This window comes from Hippopotamus amphibius, chromosome 4 (genome assembly GCF_030028045.1).
Source record: "Hippopotamus amphibius kiboko isolate mHipAmp2 chromosome 4, mHipAmp2.hap2, whole genome shotgun sequence".
NCBI classification, from domain to species: Eukaryota; Metazoa; Chordata; class Mammalia; order Artiodactyla; family Hippopotamidae; genus Hippopotamus; species Hippopotamus amphibius.
In genome coordinates this window covers 46032974-46047415 of record NC_080189.1, presented here as the reverse complement: position 1 = coordinate 46047415, position 14442 = coordinate 46032974, and the positions used below count along the sequence as shown (strand labels likewise).

Here is a 14442-nt window from a genome sequence, read left to right as displayed (position 1 = left end):
ATTTTGGTTATGATGTGAAGTAAAGGTAAAAGTTTTTTTTCATATTGATATCCATTTGTTCCAATGCCATTTGTTTAAAAGCTTTTCCTTTCCCCATTGAGTACCTTGGATGGAGATTATATATATATATATATATATATATATATATATATATATATATATACGGACTAGCAGCAAACTATTGGAAAATAAATAAAATAATTTATTTGGCAATAGCACAAAAATATACAATACTTAATACTTAGTAGTAACTTTAAAAAGGAAGTGTAACTCCTGTTCACTGAAAACTACAGAACACTGCTAATTAAAGAGGACCTAAATAAATTGAGATATACTGTCATCATGCAGCTCTTTAGCATTTCTTAAAATGCAGCTCTGTTGGTGACATATTTCTGTAGTTTTCCATCATCTGAAAATAACATGTCATCTTTACTTTTCAAGGATATTTTCAAGGGATGTAGCATTCTGTGTCTACATTTTTTGTTTCTTTTAACACTTTAAAGACATTATACCATTGTCTTCTGGCCTCCATGGTTTCTGATGAAAAGTTCAAAGTAAATCAAATTGCTCCTTTGAATGTAATGTGGCATTTTTCTCTAATTTTATCTTTCATTCTTAGCAGTTTGACTATAATATGCACGTAGGCATGTTTTTCTTTGAATTTATCCTATTTAAGTTTGCTGAGTTTCTTAAATCTATAAATTTATATCATTCACCATATTTGGAAAGTTTTCAGCCATTATTTCTTCAAATATTTCTTGTGTCTCATGCTCTCTCTATCCTCTCTTTCTGAGACTCTAGCTGTCCTTATGTTTGACCACCTGAAGTTGTCCCATAGATCCCTAAAACTGCTCCTTTTTATAGATCATTTTTTCTCTTAATTCTTCAATGTGGATAATTTGGATTGATCTTTTTAAGCTCACTGAATTCTTTCTTCTGTCCTCTCTAACTTGCTACTAATCCAGTGCAGGGAATTTTCAATATAGATATTTTATTTTTTCAGTTCTAAAATTTCTGTGTGCTCTTGCTTGTATTTTCATTTCACTGGTTAAATTTTACTGTACTTTACTTATTACAAGCATATTTTTCTTCACCTCACTGAGCATAAACATACTAACTGCTTTAAAAGTTCTTGTCTGATAATTCCAACAATTCATCTTGGAGACTGCATCTATTGTCTTTTCTCTTGCAAACAAGTCGCATTTTCCTGGTCTCTATACTGTCATTGAGACTGTCACAGAATTTAAGTTTCCCCTAATTTGGTAATCTCTTTTCTGAGGTTCTAATTTACTTGTTAGAAGCTCTGATTCCTACACTGGTTTCTCTAGCCAGAAGCATAGTGGAGGTTTTTGTATAAATATAGCTTTAGCCATTCAGTATTGCCTTGACTGAGACTGCCTTCAGAGTAAAGACAAAAAGTCACACTCACCTCATCCTGTCAGATTCTCCAAATTTTAAGACATCCTCAAAATTTGTCTGATTTGGTTTACTCTCTAGAACCCTCAAGACATTGGAGGTTGTTTATCTGTGCCTTTGTATTTTGTACATCGTTTATAGTTGTTATTTGCAGAATTGCTTTATCAGCAGCTGATTTGGCCTGCCCAAAGTGGAATTCCATGTTTTTCCATTTTGAAATGCAGCAAATATCTGGTAATACATTCATTTATAAAGCCCCTAAAAAGTCTAATGCACTTCTGTATCCAAACAGAATCTATCAGATACTAAATTGCTTTCCACGAAAGACATACGATACCAAACACATGTTGTCTTTGGGTTAACGGGCTTAACTGAGAGCCCTTAATAATAAGTTAATATTTTATTTATGAGGTAATGCCATTGTCTTGGAGCAACGTATCTCAACATTAATAAATACGATAAAATAATAAAACAATAGTTTTGAAACTGTCCTTAAATGAAAATATAATAGAACACTAAATCTATGTAACAAGTTAAAAAGTCATCGACTACAATCATTTCCTAACCTACAGAATCCTCAAAAACAGGAGTAGCAAAAAAGTATGGCATTATAGACTAAAATGGCAAAGTTTCCACTGAATCAGAATGTTCCTGTACCTGAGATGCTCCATGATTCTAAATCAATTATATTTACTCTCTCTTTAAGATAGCAAAGATAGCGTTGATTAAAAAACATCAATATATAAGGTTAGCACATACACAGATTTCATTAAACTATATTTTTCAAGTATATAGTTTGATCTTTTTTTATACTAAATTCACATGTTTTGCTGGATCACTCAATTTTATAACTTGTTTGGGCAGAGGTAGTATCAAATTATTCACAACTAGTACTTCACAAATACCCACCGATAAGAATGCAGAGCCAATGATAAACAATTAGGATGGCTGCACTGGTGAATATCACATATTCCAGTGTGAACTGATATACTCTGGTCTGTTGCAATGATTCTGGGTTTAGATATTGCCAACACCAGCCTCACTAACACAGTAGTAGACGGAACAACGAATGAGGCTTAGGATCATAGCAGAGTGGAAACACAAGTAATATAGCTAAATTTTGACAAATGTATAGTTAAATAGAAATAGAAAATCCTTAACAAAAATACAGATAACAGTAGTGGCATATCTATGCTTTGAAAATAGGTTAAGAGGCTATTATGCCCATCCAGCCATAACTACCAGCACCCACAAATACCACAGGCCAGCAATATCTGTGCTTCACCTGAAAGCAATTTGGCAAAATTCAACAAGAGCCTGAAAACAATAAACATTCTGTGATCCATTAATTCTACACATAAAAATGCATTAAAGAGATATTCACTGTTGGCTTCTTTATAATAACCAAAACACACAAACACACCCCTACTCACACACTCAAAATAAAAGTAATTATGGGATTTCCACAGATGCAATATTATGTAGCCATTTAATATCACATTTTAACTACCATGGGATAGTGGTCATCAGAATATGCCATACAGACCTCCAACTACAGGAATTTAATTGGCCATGGGTCTCAGCTACTGCATTCTGAAAACTATTGCCATTTTTGCCCCAAGGCCATGTTTCCCATGGGCTGTTCCAAGCCAATGACCGAGGTCACCCCTTGCATAGCTGACTTTCGCTCAAGAATTTCCTGACAGCCTTGTTGAACTTTCTTTAGGATGCATGGAGATCTAGGATGCGTCTACCCAACTTTCCCTCCCTCTCTCCTTCCCCTGGGATAAAAGAAAGAAGGAAGGAAGGAAGGAAGGAAGGAAGGAAGGAAGAAAGGAGAAAGAAAGAGAAAGAAGAAAGAAAGAGAGAGAGAAAGAAAGAAAAGAGAAGAAAAAAGAGGCTATCATGCAAGCATTGGAGTACTTCCTTAGATTGTCCTGAGGCCAGGAGTATATATTATCTAAACAAGCCTTCACACAAATCCTTCAAAACCAGAAATGTATCTGAATAAGTGTAAAGCTGTTCTCTGCCACATTCAGATCTTTCATTATACTTTTACAAACATTTAAATTGGATAGAGGGCTCCTTTTTCTACAAGATTTGCATTGATTAACTGAAATGCTCTGCATTTTTTAGATGTTGTTTAAATCTAACATTTTCCAATAAAATTCAAGCCAAGTATTCCTCTATATTTTAATGAACTAGAGCTGTATGGACACTAATAGCCAACTCTTACTGAAAATCAGTTTCAGATTCATTGTTCAGCATGGCTTATTTTCTCTGAATCCTTGCATAATGGCACAGAGATACTCATTCAATAAACAGCTGATCATTTAATTAAAATATAAGTATTATTTGCATCACAGTAGAGTCAGAAGCCTTTAAGCATTTAAATGATTTTGCCTACAAGCTTTGAAACACCTTAACTTGTATTAACAGCTACAATGATCTGCGGGCTTGCTATATGTGCCGCATAGTGTGCTAAGCATTTTAAATGGATTATACCACTTACTATTATCCTAACCAAATCACAAGGTAAATGTTACTATCTATTTTCTAGAAATTAAATTTTTAAAAGGTATAAAGGGGTTGAGTAAATTCCTAAATATCATACAGCTAGCAAATGTTTGTGTTCACGTTCAAACTCAGGTCTGCCCAAGTTCAGAGACACACAGTGCCACTTAGGCGACAGGATTAAGTACTCATAATTATTTTAAAGCATCAATTTCCTTAGAAAATTTTTAAAGATTTTTTAAAGAATTCCAATCAAACCTATAAGTCCAATTTCATCAATGTTAGTTTATGAAATTCAGGTTTAAGAAGGTAAGGTAAAAGCAACACAAGTTTCCTAAGGTAACCAACAGCAAATATTCCCAAGGTGCCTACAATGTATTTCAATAGTTGTGTCAAGAATAAAAAGAGAGAGATAAAGAAAGAAACAGCAATAAAAATTTCAAACAGAGTATTATTTCTTCAGAAGATGCACAATCCATCTGTCCTCACAGTTCCTCTCCTGGCCTCCTCATCTCTCCCATGGCTCATCCTTACCTCCAGTCATCCTTCGAGAGGTTTATCAAAATATTCATTTCCTCATCCTCCTGCAGAAGGCGATAGGTTGCACTTAAATGGTGATTTTCCAAAACAGATCTATCATTGTACAGAATCGCTGGGTCAGACCTGAGCGGAAAGCCAAGTAAAATAATTTAGGATGTTGAACAGCTGAGATTTTTCAGGTAACTCTTCTAAAGGTAAAATACACCATCTCTTTATCCTATTTTAGCAATTAACTTTGCCCCTGTGCCATTTATATCAACCAAAAAGCTAACATTGACACAACAAATTATCGATAGATTACATAGGATATTTTAATGACAATATGTGATGTTATTTCACATGTGATATCCAGCTTGAGAACTCTCTGAAAACTATTCTATAATGAGACCTCAATTACCTGTAGTAGTGGCAAAGGTGATTTTTTTAAAATGTAGGTCATGTCAAATTTCCTTATATTTTCTGGGATGACTATTTTTATTTTTATTTTTATTTTATTCAGTGAGAGAATATGTTTATTTATTTTAGCTGTAATTCTCTGAACACATACCACCTCGTGGGTACAGTCTGCAAGTTCTTCTGTTAGTAGCTTGATCTTAAAATTTTGCCATGCTGAAATCATACATGGGAAATTGAGCGTAAAAAAATATAACGGTTACATGACAATTGTTAGTCTCTTTCTCAAACAGCTGAGAGACACCAAACACAGGGCGGTATACTATTTTAATATATTTAATTTCATGAAATCTTAGATTATTAGAGCTTATTCGTTTCTCAACAAGGAAGCTGAGTTCCAGAGATGTAAGGTGAGAGTTTGCAGAGCCCTGCAGTGGCTAAGTGGCAGGGTTGGATGGAGGCATTGTATTCTAACAGTTGAGCCATTTCTCCTCAAGATACCTTCCACTTGTTACTGACCAAAGTTTAAGATATATCTAGCATACCTTTAAAGTGTTAGGCTTAACAGTCTGTCCATCAAAGGGCAAAGAACCAGGTCACAGATTTAGTTTCCTAAACAGGGATCTCACAGGCTGAGAGGCTTTGGATAAAATTCAGTTAAAGAAGGCAAATGTCTAATTTCATTCCAAACCAAGCTCAACTGAACCCTCTGGAATTTTCCCACTCCAATGGAGATAAAACAAAACAAGCAAATCCCAAGGAGGTGAAAGATCAAATCTTATATCCGTTGAGTAAGTAAGGCACCAACTAATGTGTATTTTGTGACACAGCTATTTTCCAACTCCTGAAATTAAGCCATTTTCCTCTGAATTGTGACTAGTTTTGCCATTGGTCTCCAGCCAAGATCCATGTACAACTGTTCCACCCACCTCTCTTCCTTCAGCAGGTGCTATTCACCACTGTCTCTGTCCTTAGAGCAAAGGTTCCACTGGCAGATATCCATTAAACAGAGATGCTCTATGGAATCCCTGTATTCAAAGACCTTGCAACAGAACTACACAAGGCTGCTTCACAGCAGCCGAGACTACTCTGTGAGGAGGCAGGAGGCAGAAAATGAAGCACGTGGCTTAAGTCCTTTTGTCCACTTCCATTCTGTTGAAATCACCTTCTGAACAGAGGTCAGACGATACTGTCTTCTTTTGTGTACCCCATAATTAAGTGTTGGCTTCGTTAAATAACGTATTGAATAACTTAACAAACACAAATCTATCTGGAGTGTGCACCTGCTTTTTTCAAGTGAAATCAGCAAGTATTCGTTTAGCCTTAAACTCTCAACCCTCCCGACTATAGTCTTTCTCTGTGTCTCACCACCTTTTTCCAATTCTAGCTTCTTTTGATTCCTATGTCAAGATCCAATTAATGCTACTGTCAGAGTCTCTCCAGTTCCACATCATTGTCTTAAGAGAAGCTAAGTTCTTAGACCAGGAGAAGGCAGATAAGGTTTCATCCTAAATGGAAATGACAGTTGACTGTACTGCTTGCCTGGAATTCTGTGCTGAGAGGAATATTAAGGATAAATTTGCAGCTTGGTAAGAAAAAAAAAAAACCCACCATAATTGATTAGTGTGTCTGTTACAGTCAAGAGGTTCAGAGGGAGGCACCTAGACCTGTATTTAATATCCCTCACAGAGGTTTGCATCTACCTGTGAAGTTCCTTATAAAGGGTGCAAAGAGGCCCACATGAGACAACCTAGCTCCCCCAGCCTTGTGCCAGGGAATACCATACGCACTGAACACAGCAGAGGTGAAATCAGGGAGGATGAGAAGAGCATCACCAGAATCCCAGAGTCAGGGGGTAAGATGGCTCTACCATTGTTAATGTCAACAGAACCACCCCCACCCTTGCCCATCCTCAGTGAGTTAGTCTACATGCTATCTGCACTTTTATGGAAACTGTTCCACCTCCTATTAGAAATGGGTAGAGTATGCACAGTACATACACACATACATAGCTAGCATTACAATAGAGAAGAAAAGCCTACCCATATTTAATGCGAATAACATAGGAGAGTTAGGAGCAAATGGCTTCTTTAACTTGTGATTGAAGCTGACCAGGCTAATCTCTTGTTTATAAATTCATTTTTTTAGAAACTCAAAATAGAGCCACCATGCAAAAGAAAGGTGACTGCACCTCTCTGACGTCAATGCTCTGTCCATGCCCCCCTCTTGCCTCTTCTCCAAACATTTCAACATCCTCACCGGGTCTGAATGTGGAAATTGTTGGTGGTTCCAGTGTGCTCATAGTCATGGATGGCAGCTGAGAAGATTATAGCAAAGATCTCCAGCTCCGTCAGCCAGTTCTGAAAGGAAGATTACAGAGCAATCAGATAATCTGTCTCCTTCTCAGACAAAATCTTAAGCTTGCTGACAACACACCCACATTGCTGCCTTTCCATGCTGCAGCTGGCAAGCTCTTGCCAAACACACGTTTTCTGACAGACAGAAATGTCTTTTTTTTTCCTTCTGTAGGGAGACTGGAGGATTCGTGATTTGAAAACAGCATGCCCAGCATGGTTGAAAGAGTAGTTTTTGTTTTTGTTTTCAAAGAAGCAAAAAACAATGAACATGAAAACTTTAACAGCCTGCACTGAATCCTCTCCCAAATTCCCAAAGAAGTTCCTAAGTAGACACAGAAAAAAATAAATAAGCTTCAACACAATTCCAAGAACTAAGAGTAACAGAAAACCTAATGCCTATCCACTAGAAGGTGGATAAGTAGAGACAGATGGGAAGATAACATCTGCCTTGGCATGCTGATGTTTGAAGAGACCTGTCCCCATCCGCATCACTAAAACTGGCTGTCGTTCAGTGGTCTTCAAAGCGTGCTCCCTGGAACAGCAGAGTTAGCATCACCTGGAAAGTTGTTAGAAATGCAAACCCCCACCCCAGTCCCACTAGATCAGAAACTCTGGGTTGCAGCTCAGCACTCTGTGCTTTACCAAGCCATACAGATAGTTCTGACGCACGCTGGAGTGTGAGAACCCTGCTGTGTTTGAAGCTCCCTCAACTGACCTCCATTTCAGAGACTCTGTGGATTCACGGATGCCTCCCCTCCCCTCTGTAAACCACTCTGCCCGATGCCCGCAGGATGGAACATCCGGACTGTCAGCTCACCCTTTGGTATCCCTGCTTACTTTTGTACTAGCTGAGTTAATGATTACAAGTTTCGGTGTGGTTTATTCCAAACCCAATTTTGACAAATTGCACTTATTTTTATCATAATCATGTAATAAAACATAACCTAAACCAATAAAATATGAACACAAAAAATAATGTCCATAGAAGTTCAATGCTTTGCACAGTCACTAAAAGAACTGATGTTATAATAGGTGTGACAACCGGGAAACAATTATAAAAATTTAGAGAGATTCTGCACTCAGTTTTCTTCACGAGAATCTTTAAGTTGCCATTTCCTTTTAAAGAAATAAGACTACAAGTCTTAGACAGGGGCAGGGTTAAGGCAAGACAAACATGAGTATCTAACTTGGAAGAATTCAGAGAGCAGCCTGGGTTCTGAATTAAAGATTAGTGAATAAGATATATTTATTTGATTAAAGTTAACAAAATGATTTTAAAATGAACAGGTCAATTTTTAATAATTCTCACTTTAACTTTTTTTTCAATTAATTACTAATTTTGGTCTTCATCTAAGAAACTTACTGAAATTATTGCCTTCTTTGAAGATAGAAAAATAAATAAGGGAAAAATTAACTATATACAACCTATGAAAAAAAAGACTTTGTAGTTAGGGAAAGAATGAGCACAGAAATAACTCAGGAAAAAAACTACATTTAAAAAATTATTTCTAGCAGAATCCAGCATGAAATATCAGGAAATGTTTTGGCATCCTTGGTAACATGTCTCAAAAATACAAACTGGTGTACTATGAACAGAAAGACACAAAGAGAAAAAAGAATAACATGAAAAATCAACACAATTAAATGAAAAAAAGATGGGTAAATAAACTCTTGCAAATTACACGAAAACTGCAAAACCATCCCGAAAGCAGCAAAGGGCAGCCTCTTCAGGGTTCACTTATGGGAGCTCACTTTGTGTCAGTCTATTTACACATAGAAACTAATCCAATACACACAACTCCATACAGGTAAGTACTCTTATCCCCACATCATGGATGAGAAAACTGAGGCGAGGAGAGGTTCAGTAACCTACTCAAGATCCCAAGGCTAGTCCTGAGTCAAGCCACACACTCTGACTCCAGAGTTCTCACTTATAATCTTTAAGTCATGTTTCCTTTAGGTCATTGGTCAAATGACCAATTTTTATTCAATTTACTCAATATTTACTCAATTTTTCATAAAATTAGATAGGTATGATTTTATATTACAAATTTTCTTGATATTTTTCATTCATATATATTTTTCTCATTTTGGCAATGTCTTTTCTTCCCCAACACCCTGTCCCCACCCATCTGCCCCAACTCCCTCTACCCACTCCCCCCCACCGAAGTATATCTCTTTTTCCAAACTCATGCCAAGTTAATTTAACATTTTAAAATAAGATTATGAACAGGAGACAATGTACCATCTAAACAAATCTGAATCACAGAGCATCAGCCCAGCCAGCAGAAGGTGTCTAAATAACTACATAATCACAGTTCTCACATTACAAATATCAGTGTAACTCCTGTCCTTACCCAAATATACTGACAAAACCCTATCTTAAGTGTAACATTTCTAACAAACCAAAACCAAGAAATGATTAAATGAACATACAACAAACAATAAAACCATAACGAAGTCTGGACCGAGCAAGAATGAAATTGGGCATTTAAAGAATGAACAATGGAGCAAGTCGCAGTGGCAAAAGCTGATTCATCACCAGTAAGGAAATGATTCCCTTTAGTGGAGCAGGAGTGAGGGTTGGTTAGGGCCCTGTGACGACAGGCAGTAAAATCCAGGGTGAGGAACACAAACCAGGTTCACTAGGCAGTGAAGTTTACATGCAAGAGAGTAATATGGTCAGCATGCCACTGAGAGAGAAAAGAAGAGCAGAAGCACAAAGGAAAGAAATGAGAGCTGTACTTTTGGATTGGAAAGTCCTTATAGGATGTATAGACAGTATGGAGGTAAAATCCTTACAGCGGAGCAGTCCGCTGAATGCAGAGCAGCATGAAGAGGTTGCAGTCAAAGAGAGGTTGCATTAAAGATGTCCCCGACGCTCCTAGCCTGAGTAGCTAAAAACATGGTGGGTGGCATTAGACGGCAGCATGAGAAACAGAGAAAGTGGGAGAAGCTATTGATATTTTGTGGGAAATTGAGTTTCATATTTTAATATAGCTCAGATTACCATGCCTTTTCCAAATTCAATCCTGTGAACCCCAAGGGTTTTATGACAACCCATAAGAAGTCTGAAATTTAAGTCCCGCTAGAATTTTATTCCAGATTTATCAAACTGTGACAAAGGTACAAGTTACAGATCTTGTCTAGAATTTCCCTATCTACAAAATATGAGTATCACAACTAATTCAATAACAAGGATGCCCTGACTAATGGTAGAGGTGGATTTTGAATTCTGCTGTGTACGACTCAGGAGAGGAAGCTGTGCATTTATGTGTGTGGGGGTAGGTGAAGGGGCAGCGAAAAGATGAAGGAATGGACATGAACAATTCCCCACTGCACGAGGAGACATCATTAGCAAGTTGTGACTTTGACAGGCAAATGACAGAGTTTACGTAGTCATCTGTTTCCACCCCCTATTGGTTTTCTATGGCTTCCTTAACAGATTACCATAAACATAAGGCACATGTGTCTGTTTACTAGCACACAGTTCTGTAGGTCAGAAGTCAGCACCACGTGGCTAGATTTTCTGGTGAAGACCTCACAAGGCTGAAGTCAAGGTGTTGGCAGGCTGTGTTCCTTTCTGGAAGCTCTGTGGAAAATCCGCTTCCAGGGACTGCATTCAGGGTATTGGCAGAATTCATTTCTTTCTCATGCTTTCCATTTGGCTTCTCCCCCTTCAAGCTAGCAACAGCCGACTGAGTCCTGCTCACCCTTCTTCTGTCACACCTCTTGACTTTTAAGGACGCATGTGATTACACTGGGCCCACCTGGAGAATCCAGGATAATCTCCCTAGTCTAAGACCCTCTGATTAGCAACCTTCTGTCTCTGCAGAATCCCTTTCTCTATCTAATGTAACACATAAACAAGTGTGACATCAGAGGGCAAAGGTCATGGGGGGCCAAAATTCTACTGACCATAAACCTTTATAAAATTACTTAGCACCAAGATGGCATTTAGATGTCCCTAGTGTTTCCCTTGTAAATATGATGATGTCACATACAATCAAAAGAATAAGATACACAGCATCTCCCTTCTAAAAAAAATAAGCAAAAGGAAAATTAATGGCACCTTGCCTGATAAAAGCAATGAAAGAGCCAAAGAATACCTTTGGAGTTTGGAATCTTTTGACCTAACTCAAAAGCAGACTGGAGCTTGGAGTCTTATTCATATCTATTCAATCAATAACTCTTCAATCTAATTCTGTTCAAGGATTTTCTCTTAGACATGAGCAAATTCATTATGAAAAGATTTAAGCATCTTCTAGGCATCTGAGTTAAGCAATAATGAGTAACATAAACAGATTACAATGAGTAATACTGTTGATGTTGAAGCCCAGACATCACTTTATCAATGGGATATTTTCCTTCCCTATGTGTCTTAGAGTTTATAAAACTGAAATGATTTCAAGCATTTTCCCCTGCTTGGTTTGTAATGAAAGGTTACAGTAACAATATGTTCTCCATTCATCAGAATGCGTCCTACTGTTTTTGTAAGCTTGCAATGAAAGGTTTGTTTTGAGCTGCCGTTTCCAAAGGTTTGTTTTGAGCTGCCGTTTCCAAGAGTGAGTGGGTGGGAAGTAGTTTCTATATTTAAGAATTATTCTGAATACAGCCTGAATTGATAATGAAAATTCAATGGCAAATGAGCTCATTTAAGACTAGTATGCAGTATATCATGATCACTGGCTGTTACAATATAACATCTGTGTTAATGATAACTTGCATTAGCATAAACACTTGGGAGTTTTTCTAGGGGGCTAAAAAGGCTGTGTATGATTCACCTTTGTATCTCCATAGTACACTGTACACAGTAGATAACTAACTAAATACATGTCAGACAGACGATTTCAAAGTACATTTTCACATCCATTTTATGCTCACCACAATACTCTGAAGTACCACATGAGGATACTGAGGTGTAAGAATATCAGGAGCTCAAAAAGCATAAACAGGAGGAAGAGGGGGACAGTGCACTTTAATATACCACAATGAGTGTGAAAATTAGTATAATCTTTCTCAAGAGAAAACTACCAATATGCATCAAAAGCCTTAAGAATTTTTGCTAAGGAATTATTTAAGGATATGTGTATATATTTAGCAAAAGTGATATTCATTGCATCAGTATTTATGCTGACAAAAAACTGGAACCAACCTGAATGGCTGGCAGTTAGAGTTTATATAAGTAAAACATATTCATATGATGGGATGCTGCGCAGTGATTAAAATGTCACAAAGTCTGGGGTGATAGAAATGTTCTATGTCTTAATTGGGATGGTCCCTATACCAGTGCACACATTTTTCAAAACTCATGAAACTGTTTGCTTACAATCTGTACACTGCTGTATGTCTATTATACTTCAATAAAAAGCCACAGTGATTCAGGACTTCCTAGGTGGCACAGTGGTTAAGAATCCACCTACCAATATAGGGGACATGGGTTCAAGCCCTGCTCCAGGAAGATCCCACATGCCATGGAGCAACTAAGCCCGTGCGCCACCACTATTGAGCCTGTGCTCTAGAGCCCGTGAGCCACAACTATTGAGTCTGTGTGCCACAGCTGTTGAAGCCCACCTGCCTAGAGCCTGTGCTCCCCAACAAGAGAAGCCACCGCAATGAGGAGCCTGAGCACCACAGTGAAGAGTAGCCACCCTCATAGCAACTAGAGAAAGCCCGTTTGCAGCAATGAAGACCCAATGCAGCCAACAAACTAACTAAATAAATCAATTTATTAAAAAAAAGTCACAATGATTAAAAAAAAGGTATTTGGTGTCAACAAAAAACAATGAATTTGTTCAACTGATATATTTTATTGAAAATTGTATTGAGATAATTGTAGATTCACAGGCAGATATATAAGAATAATACATAGAGATGCCATGTACCCTTTACCAGTTTCCCCCAATGGTAACATTTTGTAAAACTATAATAAAACCAAGATATTAACATTGATAACATCCACTGATCTTTTTCAGATTTTCTCAGTTTTATTTGTACTCGTGTGTGTGTGTTTAGTTTTGTATAATTATATAATATTATATCACATGTCTACTAGCACAATCAAGATATCAAGCTGTTCAGCTGTCACAAGGATCCCTCATATTGCCCTTTTATAATCACAATCATCTCCTTTCCTCCCCTACCTGGATCCTAATGCCTGGCAATCACTAACCTCTTATACATTTCTAAAATTTTGTCATTTTTAAAATGTTATTTTTTATAAATGTTGTATAAATGGAATCATACAGTAGTAATCTTGTATATTGGCTTTTTTTCACTCAGCATAACTCTCTGAAGATTTACTCAAGTAGTTATATGTATCAATAGCACATTCCTTTTTATTCCTCTGTAATATTCCATGTTATGTATGTACATATTGAAGGTCAGCTGGATTCTTTCCAGTGTTGGGTTATTAAACATAAAGTTGCTATGCACATTTGTGAAAAAAAGAATTATCAGGGACTCTTTTTTTTTTTTTGCCACCAGCATTGCAAAACAATGGCTAATTATTTAAATACATGGCCTTAGAAGCTAGACTGAAACCAAATCCTGGCTCTGCTACTGTATTAGTTTTCTAGAGCTGCCGTAACAGAAAACATCACAGACTAGGCAGCTTAAACAACAGAAATTTATTTTCTCAGAGTTTTAGAGGTTCGTAGTCCAGGATCAAGGCTTTGGGAGGGCTGGTTTGTGGTGACAGTTCACTTCTTAGCTTGCAGAGGGCCACCTTCTTGCTGTGTCCTCACATGCTCTTTCCTCAGTGCACCTGCCTGCCTGTGTCCTAACCCCCTCTTCTTATAAGGACACTAGTCATATTGGTTAGGGCCCAGCCATATGACCTTATTTTACCTGAATTACCTCTTTAAAGGCTCTCTCTCCAAACATAGTCACATTCTGAGGCACTGGAGATTCGAACTTCACCACAGAAATTTGGTGGCAGGGGGAACAAAATTCAGCGCATGATGGAGACTTTACGACAGGACAAGCTTAACTTTGTCAATGTGTTTCCTCTTGTTTTTCCACAGAATTTGTACCATTTTCTTGTTGATTTATTTATATAATCTGGATCTTAATCCTTGCTCTCTATGTATTTTCCTCAAGTACTTCATTATGGTGATGCTTTTTATCCTACAGGTTTTAAATAATCAATATTTTGTTATATAACTCATGTTTTGAGGTTTATTTAAGAATTTCCTTTTTCAAGGCTGTAAACATATTCTCA

General features: G+C 37.2%; 1 protein-coding gene across 2 annotated transcripts in view; it reads right to left on the bottom strand.

Moving 5' to 3' along the window:
• PDE1C (phosphodiesterase 1C) overlaps positions 1 to 14442 on the bottom strand; it is a 592555-nt gene that overhangs the window by 89018 nt on the left and 489095 nt on the right. For both annotated transcript variants that reach the window (XM_057733463.1, XM_057733465.1), the window contains exons 9-10: positions 7123 to 7223; positions 4465 to 4593 (exon numbers count right to left, since the gene is read on the bottom strand). In XM_057733463.1, coding sequence (XP_057589446.1) covers positions 4465 to 4593; positions 7123 to 7223 — 230 coding nt within the window. The remainder of the gene's footprint in view (positions 1 to 4464; positions 4594 to 7122; positions 7224 to 14442) is intronic.